At 34.5% G+C, this 22,151-nt stretch overlaps 1 protein-coding gene across 1 annotated transcript; it reads right to left on the bottom strand.

Moving 5' to 3' along the window:
* Window positions 1-2,835: 2,835 nt before the first annotated feature.
* Window positions 2,836-3,525, bottom strand: LOC129901500 (protein transport protein Sec61 subunit beta). The gene has a single exon (XM_055976699.1). It carries the CDS (start codon window positions 3,443-3,445, stop codon window positions 3,125-3,127), a length of 321 nt encoding a protein of 106 aa, XP_055832674.1. The 5' UTR covers window positions 3,446-3,525; the 3' UTR covers window positions 2,836-3,124.
* Window positions 3,526-22,151: the final 18,626 nt, after the last annotated feature.

Genomic DNA, 22,151 nt, shown 5'->3' with positions numbered 1-22,151 from the left:
GAATTTATGGGTTTTGGGCAAATGGGTGTTGAAGAAAATGGAGAAAGATTGTGTTTTATAAAAGAAGAACATGCAATGAAAAAGAAGAAGAAGAAATGAAGAAGAAATGATGGTAAAAATGAAGAAGAAGAAGAACAAAAAAAATTTTTTAAAGAAAAAAATATTTTTCACGCGCTTAAAATGGTTGCAGCACACGCAATGTGCCAAGTCAGCACAAAGTGTCAAAATGACACATCGAAACCTTACTTGAAGTGTCTAAAATGAACAAAGCCCAATTTAGGTGTTTAAGTGAAAGTTGGTGTCAACTTTAGGAGGCCACCGATGGATTTGACCAAAATAAAAACATATTATTTAGTACATACAAAAAAAATTATTTAAATATTATCAGAATTATCGATATTCATATTTTCTTCAGGGAAATTGAAGAAATCATCTACATTCAGATGCATAGGCTCAATATTATCTTCATAGATAAAGTTTGTCTCTGAATATTTTTTTCCCTCTTCAAGGATGCCTGATATAGCTGAACTAGACGTTTTGATGATCGGCAAGTCCGCGACGAGTGTCCCATACCTCCACATCTATGACATATACTTTTTGAATTTTTTTTGGTAAAACTTTTGGCTTTTCACTCTTTTTTTGTACTGCTGATCATTTCTCGATGCCAACCGAGCATCATGATTATAATTTCTTCTTCAACCCTGACTACGACCACGACTGGGGCCATACCTCTTTCTCGTTGGTTATAATTTGCTTGATTCACTTCAGAGAGTGGCAAAGAATCAATGGACCGAATATCATAATTTTTCATTAATAGTTCGCTGTGACGTTCAACAATAACAATGTGAGAAAGTAATTCAAAATATTTTTTAAACCTCTTTTTGCAATATTGCTCTTGCAGGAGCATATTTGCGGATGAAAATGTGGAATATGTTTTTTCAAGTTTATCTTGTTCAATGATTTCTTCTCCACATAAATTTAACTGAGTTATAATTCTAAACAAGGTAGAATTATATTCAGTTATATTTTTGAAATCTATTAATCTCAGATTTAACCAATCATGACGTGCCTGAGGAAGAATGACCAACTTCAGGTGGTCAGATCTTTCTTTTAGATTTTTCCACAATTTAAGGGGATCATTTAATTTAAGGTACTGTAATTTTAATCCCTCCTCAAGATGGTGGCTGAGAAATATCATGATTTTGGCACGGTCTTGACTAGATGTCGTATTGTCATCTTTGATGGTGTCTGCCAGACCCATCAATTCTAAATATATTTCGACATCTAGTGCCCATGATGAGTAGCCTTTTCCAGATACGTCAAGAACAACAAATTCAAGTTTAGAAATATTAGACATTTTAAGAAAATAAAATTCTTACCCTTTTTGTTACCTTTTTAAAAATATAGCTCAAAGCGATGAAGACTCGTGTTGATAATGTGTTATAAAATAAACTAACTTAACAAAATAAAAAGTAGAGAGTAAGAAAATAGAAAGGAGCAGATGAATTTTTTTTGTATGTATATTTACATTTACAGTGACTATTTATAACCACTGCAAATGAAGAAAGTGACAAATTGATATAAGTTGATTTCTCAACTTAGTGCGACAAAAGTTAGCGGAGGAGAAAAAATAGAAGAAAAAGAGGAAAAACGTACAAGGGAAATGGGGAAGGGAAAGTGACATCTAATTACATAATACACATCACATATAGTATTTGTCTAAAACATCATTCTCATGGGCAGACTGCAGTGTGGGGCCTGTTCCTGATTAGAAAAGAAGACATGAAATATCTCACTGAACAGAGTTGTTGGCTAATGAGAGAATGAAAAAGCTAGCTTTGCTCATTGAACAGAGCTAGTTGCACAAAGCTGTTACCTAACGAGAGAGATTTGATTGATGAGACCACTAGCGATGCAATAGTTGGGGGTGTTTTACCTCGGATCTATTCTACGTGAACCTGAATTAGCCAGACCAACAGGTGGGGCGAGAGAGATTTCATTGAAGGGAGTTTCTTACATGACATGGATATCATACCTTCCATAGCCTTGCAACTGTTGAAAAATAGCTATGAAAAATTTCAAGACTTTTACAGTTGTAAAAAGCCATAGCTCATTAATATCTTTGTAAAATGTACCAAGAAAAATCTGTGCCAGTTCAAAATCAATTAGAACCATGTTATAACTACAAACTATTACAAGTGTCTCTACATTGTGGTGAATGCTAAAACAAGAAAAGGAAAGTAATTGAAGATTACACACCCTTTTGGTATGGAAAAAACAATAAGTCAGGTCAAACAGATATGGATTTGTCAGGCATGGAAGTTTAGCACAAATGGAAACTAAACAAAGCACCCCCACAATAGTTCTATGGATAGGGCTTTCAAGATTGCAAACTAACTTCCAGAAATAACAAAACCATAAACATAGAAGAACACAATACCATGAAACCAGAAAGCTCCCAAAAAAAGAATTCAAACTTATCTATCTCAATCTTGTGGCAACTCCATCTTCAAATCACATCAGGATGAACTTTGAAGGAGTAGGATGGCTCTAAAAAGCCTTCTTCAATTCATCAATCCACCTAAATCAAACTCAATCCGTTCACAATCACATCAATCAACTACGACTTAATCCAAAAATTAGTTATCTCCGGCTTTTTAAGTCCTCTGCATTTCATTATATTCTGGTTCTTTAGTACATTATTCATAAATCATCACACTCACATATAAATCCAAAACTTCATGTATAGTTACGTGCTTCAGGACCAGTAATTCTTTGCGAAACATCGGCTGAATCATATTCACAAGCACATGAAAAACATAAAAGGCAAACGAATAAATATAGCTAAAATGCATCAAATTAATATTCCTTTTCTGAACAAAACTATGCATTACTGATTAGAACAAACAAAAAACACATGTAAACGTTCAAAATTCCCTTAATTGGAAGCTTCTTTTATCATCTTCCTAATACTGAGTCAAATTCAGCCATCTAAAACGGAAATAGAACCACCAAAAGATCGTGAAACGAAAACCGAAATTAAAAAGAAAAAAGATAAATTTTCCTGTATGAAGGGAGTTCCAAAATCACCATGATCCGAAATCAAGGATCCAAACCCGAATAATCAGGCTCCGGAGCCAGATCGGTAGCGGTAGAATTTACCGAGGACATGGAGAGTAGTAACGAATCCGATGAAGCAAAGGCTCATCACAAGGACAACAGTCGGGCTGATCTTCAGACCTGGAGAATCATCGGTATAGAAACGGAGCATATTGCTAGCGTTGCCGGAGCCTACTACGGCGTTACCACCACCGCCAGTGGAGGAAGAAGAACCGAGCCTGCGTCGGCGCATACCAGCTGTAGCGGCGGCGGAACCACGGGGTGCCGCGGTACCTGGGCGGTTTGTGGGGGAGGAGGTGGATTGGGAAGAAGTGCCTCGCGCCATTATTTGGGTAAAATTGGTTATGGGGAGAAATTAAAGTGTTGAAGAGTGATTATTAGGATGAAATTTGAGGGAATTAAAGAGAAGGGTGAAAGTGTAATTAATGGGAAAATTAGGGGCTGTTTAAATGACGTGTCTGTTTTGATTAGTTTTGGCTGGTGGTTACGTGGATAAACATGAGTGAATGGTGCACAACAAAACAAGACACTGCGGGTGGTTTACTAGATACCATGGCTCAATAAATATTACTGTCTGTCTATATGATATAGATAAAATATGAAAAGCCATCTAAATTTTTATATAATTTTTAAATATTTTAAGTTATCATTTACTGTAATTTGTAATTTTAAATAATATGTATTATATTTTTGGTTTCAATTTATGTACCACATAGAGAATTTCAAGAGCCAATCATCTTTTTATATGTCATGCAAATATTTTAAGTTATTAATTATTTATAGTTATATTTATGTTATTTTTAAATAATATATATTACTTCTTTTATTTTAATTTATATGAGATTGATAGAATTTCGAAAGTCTATTGAATTTGTTCTATGTCTTTTAATTATTTTAAATTGTTAATTATCATAATTTTTTTTTTATATATATATATATATAAATAAATTAAAACAGAAAAAATGCGTTAATATGATAAATGCCCTCGGTTAGAAGCAGACACATAAACAAGAAGGTGATTCTTACAACCTCTTTTATATAGAAGTAACAAGAATTTATATCTATATTTATATTATATTAAAAACATGATCGTTGAAATTTTAATTAATTTTTTTATCCTTTATCAAAAGATTTTTTAATAAAAAAATACTTGAAAATTGACTAAAATTTACATCTAATTATATTAAAAATGTAACCTTTAATACTTCAAAATCAATTACAATATTATTAACTTATAGTTCTGTCTTTATTAAATCAACTAACGATCCCTTTTCTTTTCCTTATTACAAATTTTGACCACTCCCTTTACATTTTTAATTTTTAAGTATAACTTGTTATATTCGAGTTTTGATAATTTAACAAACTACAGAACTTGGTAGAGGGACCTGGTTCCATGAATAACATCTGTCCATGACATAATGAGGAATAACTGTAAAAGTTATCATCACCTGCTCTGGTTGGTGGACACAACAAAGGACAACAGACTCAGCCAATAGGATTGCACTAGGTTGTTTTGTCTATACTTTATTATACACTCTTTGACAAGAAACAACCTAATTTTTGCATAACGATTTTTGAAGAGCAAAAGTCATTCTCTCTCAAGGAAGAACAAGTTCACAAGAACAACAAGAGACCTGATAGAGTTATTCAGAGAAAAGTCTTTAGTTGCTTCTTAGTGAGTTGTATTTTGAGTCCTAACAGTGTAAGATTTATTCCTGTGTTATAAATGAATATAATTCACTTTATTTTTGATTCTGAGTTCATCGAGTTCATGTCTGCAGTTACAAGTCCCTTTTACGAGTTGTAGGAAATGGTTCGTGCAATGGGCCTAAGACTGGGTCTTAGGACCTCTTTCACGGACACTTCCTACGATTCGTAGAAATTTCTGCAGGCCGTAAAAGCCATCGGTAGAAAGATCTCAATAAATTTAAAATTTCACTAAACTAGAAGTGACCTACGAGTCCGCTTCTACAGGCCGTAGATGACACTCGTAACGGTCTTCTGATCAACAACTAAGCTTTTTCTCGGGACTCTTTGAACCGATCTAAGTTGGAATATTTTGGGGTGTTACAATTACCTTCCATTCTATTTTTATATTGTCAAGGGACCTAGTCCATTAACTTGTAGTGGACTCATACAAGCCATCAATTAGTATCAGAGCATGAACTCTCTATCCGATTAACACTAAGAGAGGATCCTGCTCAAAATGGTTGCTTCACCAAACTTGGAAGAGGGACAGTCCACCACCAGACCACCCCTCTGATTCAACGATCAGTACCATGGGTTGTGGAAAACTAGGATGCACGATAACATCATGGTTGAAGGTAGTGAACTTTGGGACATCATTCTTGATGAACCTCATGTTCCCATGAATGAACTTAAGAAAGGAGAAGTGACCTTAGTTGGTCCAATAAATTCGAATAGAATACAATGAAGCTGATAAAAAAAGATAGAGAAAAACTACCGGGCTAAGAAGCTATTGGTTTGTGGTATAGGACCAGATGAATACAATCGGATCTTAGTTGTGAAACTGCTAAAAGATCTAGAATAGATTGAAAACAACTCATGAAAGTACGAGTAAAGTGAAGGAGTTTAAAGTGCACATGTTTACCACTCAATATAAGAACTTCACTATGAAAGAAGGTGAAACCATATAAGAGATGCATAATAGGTTTACCTTCATTACCACTGAACTGAGATGTCTTGGTTAGGCTATACATCCATGAAAAATAAGTAAGGAAAATTCTGAGAATCCTTCTAAAGTCTTGGGATAGCAAAGTCAATGCTATAACTAAGGCTAGGGACTTGAAAACTCTGGCCATGGATGAGTTGATTGGTAACCTTCAAATTCATGAGTTGAACAAGAAGCAAGATAACTTCAGGAAAGAACTGAGAAAAGAGAAAACTCTGGCCCTTAAGGTTTCTCAAGGTGAACAAAGTAAAGAAGACGAAGATATGGCCAACTTGACTCGGAGATATCAAAAGGTTGTGAGAAGAAATGACGAGTTCATAAAGACAGAAATCTCCAACAAATCCATAAATACAAATGATTTATGTCACAAATGTGAAAAACCTGGGCATTACCAATGCATAAGGTAGAATACAAAGACTATGCCAAAGTTGTAGGAGACAAAGAAAAATAAAGGAACTAGATCCTAGACAAGTTCAAAAGAAGAGTTTCTGTTGATTATGTACTCAAAATGGCTCTAGCTACATCGGGAGAAATGTCAAGTGACTCAGATGAACCCAGTCAGCCTGAGGATGTCTTTATGATGGTGTTAAAAGATGATGAAGATGTGTTTGGTTCTCTATTTTCCTTGATGGCAAAATCAGAAGATGAACCTGATGGAAAGGTAACTTTGCTTGATGTCACAGAAAATCGGGATATTTACTATATTAAAAAACTAAAAAAAATTGTTAGTGTCTTGATTGACTCAGTTTGAGAGTTAACTGCTGAAAAAAGATTTTCTAAACAATAATATAGACATCTTAAGAGAATTTTTTCTACTCTCCCCAATCTTTACTTTATGCCACGCTAACTCCCGTTTTGTCATAAGGTGTGGAATTAGACCAAGGGGAATCTCTATAGGAACTAGTCCTTTATATTTCGCAAAAGGACAGAGACATTTTCCAACCAGAAAGCAAAGTTTCCACTGATGGTATACTTAGTGTAAGAGAGCTCTAAGATCACATCTTTGGAATAAAATCTAGTTAGAAAAGGAAATCCAATTAGGTATAAGCTTCCCATGAGCATCATGTCATAGGTAAAAGGGAAATCAATCATAAGGGAGAGGCTAGTAGAGTAGAGCTAGAACTTGAAGAAAGCTTTAAAAAAAACCTCTGAACTGAAATTATCCATGTCCTTGGAGAGAAATCTTCACTTAGAAAAGGACATGGTCTAGGTTAAGGAGGAATTAAATAAATCTCTTAAATGCATCACTTTCTCCAAAATATTGATAAATATGACTAATCAGGGATACAACAACAGAAAGGGTCTAGGATGCCTAAAGTTAGATCCTCCCTATAATCCTCATAGAAAATATATTTTTGTCTCTAATAATATGTTGTGTATTCACTGTGATTGAAATGGACACCTTAAGAAAGATTATAATGCTTGGAAAAGAACAAAAAATAATTTGTTAAAGTAATCTAAGCAGAAAGAAAATTTTAAAAGGGGACCTGGTCTCAATATTAAAATGAGAAAGCAAAAGTTGCTTTTCTGGACCAAAAGGCTCTGATTACACCATTGTTTGATTCTTAGAAGCTCAAACTTAAATGGTTTTCCAAGGCTAATAAGTGATTTGTCATGCAGGTAAGAGGAGGAGTATGCAGTCAGTGTTGGTTCATGGACAGTGAACACTCAAAGCATATGGCTGGAAAAACTAAAAAATTCCTCTCACTCAAGTCACTCTAAGGTGGAGGTGTCTAGATTGTAAATGGAAGAAAAGGTTTACTTACTTGGTGTAGGAATAATTGAAAAATCATTGGAACACTCGATTGAAGACGTGTACTATATCAGTGAATTGAGTTATAGTCTGCTCAATGTATCACACATTTGTGATAAGAAAACTAAAATCAAATTTTGATTAGAAGAATGCATTGTTACAAATCTGACATCTCAGAATGTAATTTTGACTACAAAAAGATGTAAAAATATATATGTGGCTGATTTGGACACTATTCATGAAGATGATCTTACTTATCTTAGTGCCCAAAGTGAAAATACAGATTATAGCACAGAAGACTTGGTCATGTAAGTACTTCTCTTCTGATCAAACTTGTGACAAGGGACCTAGTTCGTGAACTACCAAATTTGCAGATGACAAAGTTTGTATCAAAGGAAAGCAAACCAGGTCTTCGTTCAAACAGAAGAAGCAAGTAAGCACTATCAGACCCCTTGAACTGCTTCACATGGATCTTTATGGCCCCGTAAAGATTCAAAGTAGGAAAAAATAAAGTATACCTTTGTGATCATAGATGATTTCTCAAGATTCACCTAAAATATGTTCTTGAAGTCTAAGGATGAAAATTGTGATGTGCTAATGGTATTTGCAAAGATGATTCACACGAAGCTGATCTACAAGATTGTAGGGATTTAGGTCGGACCATGACACTGAATTTGAAAATGCTAGAGTTGAAAGCTTCTGTGCTGAAATGAAATACGCCACAACTTCTCAGCTCCCAGAACTCCTCAACAAAACAGTATGGTGGAAAGAAAGAATAGAACCTTAATTGACATTTCTAGAACCAAGCTGATAGATTTCGTTCTCCTAAAGAACTTCAAGGCTTAAGTAGTGAATACTACTTGTTATGTCACCAATCATTGTCTATTCAAATAGATCCTCAATAAAAATCCCCATGAGCTGTTGAATAATCGAAAGCCTAAATTGAGCCATCTTAAGGCTTTTGGTTGCAAATACTTTGTTCTCAATAGTGAAAAGGATGATTTTAGAAAATTTGATAGCAAGAGTAATAAAGGGGTGTTTGTAGGATACTCGTCTACTAGCAAGGCTTACAGAGTTTATAATAAAAGAACACTATGCATTGAAAAAAGTGTACATGTTATCTTTAATGAATTCAGAGGAATTTAGAATCTGAGAGACAAGGATGATTCAGAAATTGAATAGCTACTTTAAATTTAGAGGGATAGGCTCATAAAGAAGTTGCTGGTGACAATCTGACTTAGGAAGCTGATAATATTGAAAAGGCTGACAAAGACAAGGAACCTGAGGAGGGACATGGTCGGCAACACAATTCTGAGGAAAATGATCAAGTTCAGCATAAAGCTACAAATTCTTTGAATAACGATGCAAGAGTATATCAGACTCAAGAACTTATAAGAAATCCAGGATGGAAGCACAAGGTATCTCATCCTCTGGATAACCTTATTTCATCTCTACATTTTGAAATGTACACTAGATCTAAAAAAAGAAATTTAGTTGCATTTTCAACTATTTATCAACCATTGAACCAAAAAATGTGAAGGAGGCATTAAAGGATTCTGACTGGGTGAACTCTATGCAAGAAGAAATGCACCAATTTGAATGAAGCAAGGTATGACACCTGGTCCCCAAACCCTAGAACTATCATAAAAAATAGGTGGATGTACAGAAACAAGCTGGATGAACATGGTGTCATTATAAGAAACAAATCAAGGTTGGTTATTCATGGATGTAATCAAGAACATGGGATTGATTATGATAAAATATTTGCTCCGGTAGAATATTAATTGCATTTGCTTTATGTAAGGATTTCAAACTATTTCAAATGGATGTGAAAAGTGATTTTATGAATGGATATTGGAATAAAGAAGTGTATGTCAAGAAGCCTCCTAGTTTTGAAGATATTGATCAACTAAATCATGTGCTCAAGATGAACACCATATGGACTGAAATAGGCTCCTAGAGCTTGGTATGAGAGATTGTCAAAACTCCTTCTTAACAATGGTTTCAAACGAGGGAAAATTGATAACCCTATGTTCTTAAAGTCACGATAAAAGGACTTGCTCATTTTAAAAGTATATGTAGATAATATCAGCTTTGGAGCAATATCTGATTCTCTTTGCAAAGAGTTTGCTACACTTATGGGGAGTGGATTTGAGATAAGCATGATGGGTGAACTTAGATTCTTTCTGGGGTTACAAATTAAGTAGTCCCCACATGGGACTTCTATATTCCAAGAAAAGTACATCAAGGATCTTTTGAAGAAATTCCATATGCTTGATGCAAAGACAATAGACACTCCGATGGAAACTAACTCAAAGCTTGATATTGATGGACCTGGTCTCAAAGTAAATAAAAACACGTATAGAAGAATTATTGGGTCTCTTATTTATATGATATCAAGTAGGCTTGAATTATATTCAGTGTTGGAATGTGTGCAATGGTTCAAACTTGTCCTAAAGAGTCTCATTTGAAAGCGGCGAAAAGAATTTTGAGATACTTAAAAGGAAGTGGGGACCTGGTCCTATAATATCCTTCTAGAGATTCTTTTGACCTAGTTGGATACACTAATGTAGATTATATAGGGTACCTGGTTGATAGAAAAAGTACTTCATAAATGGTTCATTTCTTGGTTCATCTCTCATTTCTTGGGGAACAAAAAAGCAATATTCAGTTTCTCTTTCCACAGTTGAGGCAAAGTATGTAGCAACTTCATCTTGTTGTGCACAACTCCTATTGATTAAACAACAAATTGAATATTTTGGAGTAGTTTCTCACACTATTCCTCTTTTATGTGACAATACTAGTGCTCTTAATTTGACTAAAAATCCAGTTTAACATAAAAGAACTAAGCATATTGATGTGAGACATCATTTTCTGAGGGATAATGTTGAGAAGGCTAACATTTGCATACAATTTTGCAAAATTATAGATCATATTACTGATATCTTTACAAAGGCCCTGATCAGGGATCAGTTTGAGAGGAATTAAATGCAGTTGGGAATGATCAAGCTCAACTAGCAAACCCAACTTGATGCATTTAACCTCCACATTGACTATGCTTAGGGATCAGGTATCCTTGTTGTTTATCATGGTTGTTTGGTATAAATTCAATCTTATATCTTTTGTACATATACACACATGGTAGGCTTGCTGAAGCAAAAAGAGGTGAAAGGGAAGGACTGGGCAAATGTTATTCAACAACTAGAGAGGGAACTGATCCCGTCTCAAAGGTTAGTGTTCTTAGCACTACTTTTGAATTACCTATAAGAACCATTGAAATTGCCACGTGTTTGTCATCCGATTTATGAAACATTGTCACGTCATCGAAACCTAAAAGACACCTCTTATAAGGGACCATACACATCACCTCAACCTAGTTTAAAATCAACCACCCCTTGCATCTCTCTTCATTTCTTCTTTCTCTCTTAAACCAAAAAAAGAAATTCAAATTGAAAGAAATCATATCCCAAACTTCCACTCCCTCTGACAGAATCACCAATACTGGTAATAAAACTTTAACCTCGCTTAAAATTGATCGATCTACATAACATTCTCTTCCCTCCACTCCTGTTCATTTACCCATTATTAATGAGGAGTTTAAAACTCCAGATACAGAAGTCATTATAAGTCCCAGTGATGATCCTGTGACAAACTCGTATCTATTCATCACCTCCAACTTCTCCCTTAAAGCCTGAAATTCCAGTATGTTCTTTGACTCTTGTTCTTTGTCTTTCTCAAGGGTCTTTCCTAAATTTCTCTACTCATTTGGAGGCTCAGTCTATGCTCAAAATTTGTGAAACAGAACCTGCAGTTGAAAATGTGTCTAATTCCCAACCTAGTCCGATTTCTTCAACTATGTCTAAGTGATCTTTTGATGGTGACCTGCCTGAAGAACTAGTGGCTGGGTTTAATATTCTAGCAGTAGGTAATGGGTGGTGCAAAGTCTAAAAAAAATGAAAGGTGATGATATTAAACATCTATTCTCAAATTTGAAGGTTAATTCACTAGATCCACCTATTGTGCAATCAAAGTTATTTTTTATCAGACTCCTAGAATTGAGTTTCCTTAAGTTCCTATTTAAGAAGAGTAGGATGAAGAAGATGAGGTACCTTTGGTATGGAGAGTTCAGAAAAAAGAGAGGGGATGTTGCTTCTGAAACCTCAAAAGTTGTCAAAAGCTATGCCACACGAGGAACCCAAAAGAAATTGATGAGTGATGCGGTGGATGCCAACAAAGTGAAAACACCAAAGAATAGGAAGAATTGAACCAAAGAAGTAGTTGATGAGGATTTAATCTTTCAAGAAAATCTAATTGATGTATCCAAAAAAAGTGCAAGTGAAATTGAGTCTGACAATGTTGTAGTTGTAGTTGAGAAGAGAAGGAAAGAAACACTGGCCACAAAGCCTGTGAAGGGAAAGAGAATGAAGAAATCAAGGACTGAGAAGAAGGAGAAGGTTGAAATTGTAAAAAAAAAGGACTGAAACTGCAAAACCTAGTTCATAGCCTGAAAAGGGGCCAGGTTCAACTTCTAAGAAAAAAAAACTCAAGAAAGTGCTGAACAAGACTCTAAGACTGCATATTCTAAAGTCGAAAAAGTTCTAAGTGGAAGGGAACTCGATCCTGATTTTAAGGAAAGATTAGGGATGAGGGACCTGATCTATGCGGCTGAACTCCAAAATTGAACTCACCTATTTGTGTGGCCTCTACTTTAAATGAGAAGAAAGTGCAAGAATTCTATTACAACATAGAGTTCATAAAGGGTAACAATTTGAACACTAAAGTAAGTGGAATTATGCTTCACTTATGTGAGGAGATCTTAGGGGAGATTCTAAAGGTGCCTAGGGAAGGGGTTGTGTTTGTTGAAAAATACTCCCCTACACCCAATTTTCTTTTAAAAGCAGGTAAATTCTCCGATCTTAGCCGTGCTGGTATTTTTAAGAAGTTCCTAAAAGAGCAATACCATTTGTACTTTGAGTTTATAAACAAAGTGTTCTTGCCTAGATTATAAAAGACAACAATGACTTCATCTGCGGACCTATTCTTCATGGAGTCTCTGAGTAAATTTGAGGCCATTAATCTCCTTGCTACTATAATGGAACACATATACAAGACCATGACTATCAAGGATGGTCTGTATGGTATGGGTTATAGCTATCTACTGAATTGGGCGTTTTGTCATTTTGGGATTGAGTTAGGAAAGGAAGAGAAAGGAACAATCAAACAAGATTTCTCTTAAACTACTCTTCTTGAATGTGAGTATGTTGATGGTAGAATAGGAAATAAGGCCAAGTTACAAGTCTCTGTTCCCTTGGAGTATCAAGAGAAATTAAGGCATGAGCTTGAGAAAATGACTGTAGCTTTGGCTATTAGAGATGCAGAAATTGCTAGGCTTAATGCACAAATGCTGCTGGCATATGCAGAGAGAGCTAGTGAGCTAGTGCAGGTGAAATTGTGGCTCTGAAGGCCTGAATGAAAGTCTCATGTAAGACCCTGAAAGTAGAAAAGTCAAAATGAAAGAAACTTCCAAGAAAATAAACTTTCCCAGAGTTTAGGACTAGGCCTATAAGTCGTAGAGACTCCTACAGGTCGTTAGAGTGGATCGTAGGAATGATATTGAGGTTAAAAAGTTGACTAGGTTTGGAGCTGAATTTACGAGTCAAGTTGACGACTCATAAGAATGGTGATGACTTGTAGAGTGATCGTAGAGTTGATATCTTATTTTGTGAAATTGACAAGCCTCAGTACTTTTGAAATGACTCAACATGATGAGTTGTAGGATGAGTTAAGAGTCATGGAAGGGACTCGTAGGATTGGGTCTTGATTTCTAATTTTTGACTAAGTGAAAGGGAAATTAATGAGTCATTTGTACGACTCATAGATGAGTCAATAACTCATAAGGATGAGTCATAGGGATAAAGTTTTATTCCAGTAGCCTATGATTTTGGAGCACTGCTTTGACGACTCATATTGACGACCCGTAGACTAAATGACGAGTCGTAGAAGCCATCTATTATATTATAAAAGGGTGATTCTTAATGGTGTATAGATGTTAAGGTCAATTATTAAGTGTCGGAATAGATTTGGAGATGTTTTAAGGTCACAAGAATCTTTTAGCACAAAGTCGAGTTGAAAGCTTTCTTACCGATTGAGTTACGATAAATGATTTTACTTGGGTAAAATTTAAATGATCATATATCCTATAATATAACAAATTAGGTATCCCATGACCTATCAAATTGAATTTCTTTGAGAACTCTTTCCAACGCCACTAAGTTTGCCTCTTTTGGAGTTCGAAGTAAAAAGTTATGACTAGTTTACTAGAGGCTGCCAGATCATATAAAGATTACAACTCGACTCTACGACCCATAGAGTCTTCTACGAGTCGTAGAAGTCAACTTCTCAGAAAAATCCTGCATGACTTCTAGGGCTATTTTGGTCCTTTCCCAAGCCTTTTAACCCTATCCTAAGTCGATTTGGGCATTTTGAAGGAATATATCATTCCTCTAACTAGTTTTGCCCTCATAATATCCTATCAAGACTCTCTTCTTCTCCTACAAGACTCCATTGAAAGATCAACCAGGGTTGTAATTCTTCCACCAATTTTCAAGCTTCAATAAAGGAATCCACCCAAGGTATGTGGAAATTTATCCATGGGTTCTTTTCACCCATAGAGTCCCAAGATTTTCTTAAAATATCTCCTTCGATTTCATTAGTTTCTAATCCTAGTTTTGATGAATTGCATTGGGCTGTTTCTATTTTATTTTTAATTGTTATCAATGATCATTATAAATATGATTTTACATTTATTACATGATTTCAAGTTGGATTATGAATGTCCATACATAATGCTATTTTCAATGGCGATTTTCATGAATTATAATTAATTTCAAAGGGTTTTTCAATGAAGGCTTTTTATAAATGATGTTTGAGACTTATGGAAGTTTGGTGAAGATTATAAATGATGATTTCAATGAGTTTTCTATAAATTTCCTATATTGATCTTTAGGATTATGATATGAATTATGGGTATATTCAATGTTACTTCAAATTGATGTCATCTTCATAAAATATGTGTGGGTTGATATTAAATATATGGTCATGCATGATTTTCATCAAATTCTATGATGTCAAGTCAAGTGATTATGTATGCATGTTTCACCAATGTTACAAGTATAAGCTATGATCTTGAGTTCCAAGTTATATTCAATGAAAGCTTTATGAATGTTTGACAAGGTCTGCGAATGAGTTTAAAGGTGCTTTTTGCAAAGAAGTTTTAGGAATGGCAATTTTATAATGTTCAAGCAAGTTAATGATAGGGTGAGTTAAGGCCCTAAAGATGTTTTACGAATAAATATATGTAATGATGGAATGTCTATATTCACATTACATGAGATAAAGTTAAAGAGCTATTCTATGATTATGTTCTTATGAAGAGTGGACGGGTAGTATATATGTCCCCTCCCACATGATGTGGACCTTATGTCTTATGGTTTCTCTATTCCGTTGAGAGTTTACCTAGAACCAAGTGGACTTTGGGATAGACATTCTCTTCCATAGTAAATAAAAAAGACCTATAAAAAGATCCCATTTTCCCATAACTATGTGCCACTGTAGGATAAAGGATCACCCATAGAAGAGGCTTGATTCCTTTGAGGGTCACCCGTAGAAGAGGATCGATACTTCATTTAGCTTAGTGGATCCACTTAGACATGACGGAGTCTACCTTGGCAAGTAGTCTCCCATTTTATTCTGGTGTAGGAGTAACATCAGAATTCCATGTTATAGCTCATATGGTTTATGTTGGTTAACGGTCTCTCTCACAAAGGTCCAACGTACGTCCCTCTCTTAATGTTTAAGGTATTTATTACTATATCTAATATGTCTCTCATAAAGTGTGTTCTCTCACTCGTGGTTTTACGACTCTCAATATGATTTAAGATCCTTACTACTACTTATGAACTTGAAAGCTCTTTTATCTCATTATAACTTATGACTATCCATGTATTGTGCAAGTCCTCTTCATAAGATTGCATTATGGTTGAAAATGACATTAGCCTTACTCATGATTCATTATTACGTGTAAATGGTCTACTTATTATATGATCTAGCCTTGATCAAACATCATTGCTTTTATGTCATGTATTGCATTGCTCATATACTTAGTACATTCAAACTACTTACGCATACTTTTGCTTGCCTACATTGTGTTATAATGTAGGGCTTGGCGATCACTCTACACACTCTCGTGGCTACATAGGAGACTCGTTCACTTGATTTGTTAAGTCCTCATGCTTCAGGGACTACCTATCGAGCTTTTATTTTCTTGCTACTTCTAGACTATGTTATCATTTTGAGACATTCTCTTCTTGTTTGGGGAGCTAGTAGCTTGTTCTATGCCCCCACATATGTTAGTATGATAGAGACGTGTTTAGACATAGAGTTGATGTAGTCCCTTTGGGCATATGACTTGAGATTTCATTTTATTTCTAGACTTCCATCTTTGAGATTTTTCTTTCGCTTATTTTTATGATGTTTTATCTTACCTTATGAATGCGATGTATGCTAAGAGGCTTGGTCGGGATCCTTTGGATTTCCGATCTCCGTGTCACGGCTAGGCCCTAGTCTGGGTCTTGACATCTCAATGCTGAGGTTAAGCCTCTCACCCAACCGTTGCTTCAAGCTCATACCAGGGGAAATACTAGAATGACCCAACTACTCCAATCCTTACTCCCAAGACTCTTCCAACCTAATCTCCTATAATTCCCAATCCTTTTGTTCTGTATTTCCTTATTCTGTTGGAAATTTAATTGGTTTTGTTTGTAACCTATTGCAGCGTGTTGAATTGCTATTCTCTTTTATTAATGAATGCATTTACTTTGTATCTATTGTCTCGACTCTTTACCCTTCTGCAACTTTATTCTTGTTAAGTGTTTTCCAAGTGGTCATGATTTTTTCCTAATTGCATGATATTGGCTTGGTTTACTGTAACTCTTCTTTATAATGCCAAAAGGGGGAAGAGTGTAGGGAAAAGTTGTGAACAAAATATAATTTGACAGGGGAAACATGTTGATAGGGGGAACAAACTTGATATAGTTTGTCATCATCAAAATGGGGAAAATGTTATATTTTAGTTTTGATGATTTAACAAACTACATGACCTGGTCCCATGAGTAACGTCAGTTCATGATAGAATGAGGAACAATTGTAAAAATTGCCATCACCTGCTGTGGTTGGTGGACACAATGGAGGATAATAGAGCTCTTAGCTAATGGGATTGCACTAGGTTGTTTTGTCTATACTTTATTATTCACTCTTTTTACAAGAAATAACCTAGTTTTAGCATAATAATTTTTGAAGAGCAAAATTCATTCCCTCTCAAGCAAGAAAAATCTCACAAGAATAACAAGGGACCTGATAGAGTTATTGAGTGAAAAGTCTTTAGTTGCTTCTTAGAGAGTTGTGTTTTGAGTCCTAATATTGTAAGATTTATTCCATATTATAAAGGAATACAAATCATTTTATTTTATATTCTAAGTTCATCGAGTTCATGGCTAGAATTAATTTTGAAGAGTTTGTTTGAAGTCTAGGTCAACTAGAGTTAGTTGGTATAGTGGACAATAGAGTTATTGCTTAGTTTTATCTTGTAATAGAGTTGTTACAAGGGGAAGGGATTAAGAGTGTAATTCCTATGTTGTAAAAATTTGTAAACTGAATCTTGGCTCTTTGATTAGTGGAGTTGTTGGTAAAATCCCGTGTGAAAGATCATGATTTTCTTTTTCCTTGAGTAAAGAGGGTTCCACGTAAAATCTTGTGTTCTTTACTTTAAGAATTACCTTCCGAATTGTTCTTAATATTGTCAAGGAACCTAGTCCATTGATTTTTGGTGTACTCATGCAAGCCATCATAAGTTAAACAATGATTCAATTGTTAAGAATGTTTGTTCACATGTGTAGTAAGTTGAAAATTCTTATAAGGAAAGTTGACTCATAGGATTATTGATTTGAGAAGTTGTAAGTTAACGAAAATATTCAGAACTCTTTTTATGGGAATAAATCACACAAGTCCGAACATATTATCCCTTTTTTCTTTCCTCAAATAAATTACAGATCTCTTAAAATTTTATTTTGTCGAAAGATTTATTTTATATATAAAAAATTCTATTATTATATTTAAGTAATATTTTATATAATATTTTACGGAAAAATTTGATTTCTTTGTACTTCTTTGTTTGTCTTTTGATTTTGAATCCAGTCATGTCTTGCATTTATCGTGATATAACTTCTTTTTTTCTTTCTTTATTTGGTTTAATTAATAACTTTTGAGCTTTTGAACTACATAATTAAAATTATTTTTATCAATTGTTTTCAGGATAATAACTGACGAACAAAAGACCTTAAGATTTGTATAAATTGTAATTATTTTTGTGCTGACATGTTACATTTTATTAGAGAAGTCACAATTGCGATTTTTGAAACTCTATTACATACTCAATTGCTATAACTTTTTAATTGCATAGCTAAAAGTCAACAATCGACAATGAATTTTTATGTTTTTTATTTCAATTCATGAATTTTTCTTATAAAATAATTGAATGTAACAATCATCAATATGTCCAATAAATAAAGTACACCAGATGATGATGAACTGCCATGTCCAAAAAGTCAAAAGGTTTTTATATCTTTCTTATTCTCCCTTAATTTGTTTAAGCAATTTTTTTTGTTATTATTGTTTGGTGTTTCTCTCAAAGATGAGATCTGAAAGGAAGTTTGAGAGCTATATTTAAGAATAAGTTAAACTATTTGAATAATATCTTGTGATGGGTAGAAGTTTGTTGTAATTTTGGGGAGGTATTTGTGTTGAATACTAAACGGTCCTTGATGTATGTGATATCCATGATTTTAATGGACATCACAAAATAATTTATAAAACGTTTGATGGTATAGAGTATACACATGCTATACAATTCAACAGTTTCTTTTCTAAATTTTATTATTTAGTTAGTTATATAATTATTTTATGTTTCTTTACCATTTCTTCCGCTCCCTAGGCCCTTTATCATTGGTTCCAAGCTACGGGTTGGCTTATCTATTGGTGAGATGCAATGACCTAACCCATCGTTACCAAAAATATTTGTGGTAAAGATAAACGAATCTCATTCGTCATAAGATTAGGATCAATTTCTTGGTATTCGAGTGCATTAGTTGTGAATTAAGGTTGTATGATTCCCCTATCTCAAAGTTAAGTTAAAAGTGTCATTCCGATTTAGTTTCAGACTTGAGTTTAAACTAGGGTCAATTTCAAATGACCATAACTCTCAGCCTACAATAAATTAAGTGGCTCATACCTATAACATTAAAGGTCTATGAGTCTTCTTTCCAACGCCATCAAATATTCCTCATTTAGAGTTTGGAGTAAAAAGGTATGCCTATTTTACTGAGCACTATCCTTGCTGGGCTATTAGAGCGGGATTAGACCGCCAGAGCAGGATTTGATGGGCCTAAATGAAAAGAGGGCTATTTTTATTATCTCTTTCTTTTCTTATGTGTCAAAATAGATGAAGGTTACCCTAAAAATCTCCAAAAAGCGGCTCTAGGCTTGGAGAGAATGGAAGAAGAGATTCTTATCGCAAGGCTACAACCTACAGATTTTAGGTCCGTCACCATAGTTTCTCCTTTCGAAAGTCAGGAATCAAGCTATAATCCTTCTACAATTGCTTGGCGCTTAGGTAGGCTAAGTTTTTTAATTGAGTAGTTATAAATTCATTTCCATTGCTTAATATAATATGGATTGATGGGAGATTTTAATGTCTATGCCTTCGGACACGGATTTTGAATGGTTAAATGATTATCAATTATTATTTAGAGTGAAAATGTATGCTGTGAATCATGACTATTATGTCACTAGTTATAAAGGTTCAATCTTTGAATGTTAATCTTGATGAAACATTTCAGAAGGTCAATGACTCTTGTGAGATTAAATGTAGATAATAGTTGGGTTATAACAAAATCCTGAGACTTTTGGGTTATGGCTATTGGGGTGTATATAGAGATATGATTATACAGTAATTGTATCTGTTCATGCTGATTGGTCCCTGGTTTTTTTAATTTTAACGACCCTTGGGAGGGGGGGTCAGGGGTTGAGCAACACCCCCAAGCCTTAACATAAATAAAGATAAATAAAAGTACAAGAAGGAGGACAGAAAACCTTACCTCCGGTCCTAGGTGGTTCATAAGTCGACTAACCTACTAAGGTTAGTTGACTCATCCCTAATTTTATGAAAATGTAAACCTAAATACTATGCACCTAACATAATCCTGATTAGTCCCTATAATTACTTAAGTAATGCAAATCATGAAATAAAGGATGAATGTGAATGAATTAATATTGATAGATTTCTTGCCATGAACCTATTTGATTACCTGTGGTTGTAGGTTATGATTTAGTCTATATCATAGAGAAACTCTTAATAGTGATTGAGTAATGTTGTGATGTTTAGCATGCATTTAATTGTTGTGGTTGAGTGATTGTTATGTTGTTTTGATTAGTCTACAATTTCAAGACCGTGAAATCTATAATCTTGAACTTGCTCTACTAAAAGTGATGCCTTGAATAAAGAAGGCTTGATAAAATATTTTTAATGAAGGAAATAATAGAATGAAATGACTATTTGTGAACAATTGCATGGAATGAACCACTTACTTGATTGTGCAAGTATGTGAACTATTCGTTATAGGCTGTGATTATGGTTGTGATTGTGAAATTAGATCGGGTGTCACATTTCGACACATATATTGGACCAGGTATCACATTCTGATATATATATTGGATCGGGTGTCATGTTCTGACATATATATTAGATCGAGTGTCACGTTCTAACACATATATAATTTGGGTATGGGTTCTATGAGAGAACCATTATGTGCCTATCATCTATGAGTTGATCTTGACTACATGGGTGATGATAAAAAAAACTGACCAAAATATAATTAAGCTTGCCCATCTTGTGTAATAATTGATTTAAAAGGACCGAAGGTCCAAGTGTTACCATGATGACTGTTGTATTTGATATTTACCCATATTGATCCTAAAATGGTAAATTGATAATGTGTTCCTATATATGCCTATTCGAAAGTCTAGATGCGTCTATATCATAGGTATGAGGTCATGGGTAAATAAGTGGAGAGCCGTTGATGTGTTATTTAGTGGGATTAGTGACTTAGAGTCAACTATTGATGTTGTCCTATTGGTATATGTGTTAAATGAGGGAATTAGAAAGAATTCAAAGATTTTATCTCCAAATAGGCCACCCTGGAGAAAGAAATCCCGCTATGGCGAGGCTACTAGAGAAAGATAGGTCTTGCCATGGCGGGCCAGTATGATTATGAAAGAAGCCTTAGTTCAAGTGAGATGTTAATTATTTTAGGGCCAAGTGTTGTTGTGAAAGCTAAAAATAGTAGACTGGTTAGACAGAGTTAGTAGTGGTCTGTAGTTTGAAAACTCCTCCATGTGATAAAAGGAGTAGGCCTTGATCTGTATTAGAGTTAGCAGCGGACCAACTAGAAGGGATGAGAATTAGGTTTGAATGACTTTAATGAGGTTAACAGGAATGATAAGAGTTTGTGCATAAATGTTTGGCGGTGTATTTCTTCAAGAACATGTTTTCTTATTCTAAATTTTTTATATTATGCGGTAGGTATCAGGTTCACCGATAATGGTTATCAATACATATTTTTTGTACTGATACTACTCTTGCTATGTCACTTGGCATAGTCTCATTGTAGGGTCAGTGATGTTTCTTAGGTGAAGACAAAGATGATTCTCCAACAGCTTCTACTCTTCCTTCCTTACAGTTGGAGCTGTGTCATTACTTTATTTATACTTTATATCTTTAGAAGATTTTGTACTTGTTTAGACTAGTATCCATGGGGGTGCTAGATTGTTCCTTATAGTAACCTTAGAGTTTTCAAGTTAATATAATGTGATCTCATAACTATTTTAGCCGATTATTTGTATTTTACTAAACTTCCACATGTTATTTCTGTTTATAGGATTGAGAGTTTTCCTACTTAGGTGTTAGAGTAGGTGCCCGCATGACCTAGTGGGTTGCGTCATAACAAGTTGGTATAAGAGCCCAGGTTATCGGTCTCTCAGTATAAGAGCAAGTGCGAAATAAACTCTTATGGATTTGTGTGTTGACATCTATATCTAATCTTTGGGAAGCTATGAAGCATTATAGGAAGTCGTTCCATTTCTTTCTTTTCATGTGGTTTGTTGCTTGTGGTATGGGTTGAGTTCAATTGGTATCTTCTGATTCTAGTTGGTATCTCTACGAAGTAAAATTGATACTGTTGTCATAGTTGAAGGGATACAAGCAAGAAAAATTAAAACCCAGAAGATTTCAATTAGTATCTGACCATAAAGGCTATGTAAGTGTATGGATGATCAATGAATGATCATCTACGAAGTGAATTAAGTTAATGAGTTTGATTTGCTTGTGTGATGTGGTTCCAAATTTTGTGATTTTGTGCATAGTGATGTCTGCCTGATGGACAATGTGTGAATTATGCTTACATGAATAATATAATG

The sequence above is a fragment of the Solanum dulcamara genome, chromosome 8, assembly GCF_947179165.1.
Source record: "Solanum dulcamara chromosome 8, daSolDulc1.2, whole genome shotgun sequence".
NCBI classification, from domain to species: Eukaryota; Viridiplantae; Streptophyta; class Magnoliopsida; order Solanales; family Solanaceae; genus Solanum; species Solanum dulcamara.
This window is presented reverse-complemented; position numbering and strand designations above follow the sequence as displayed.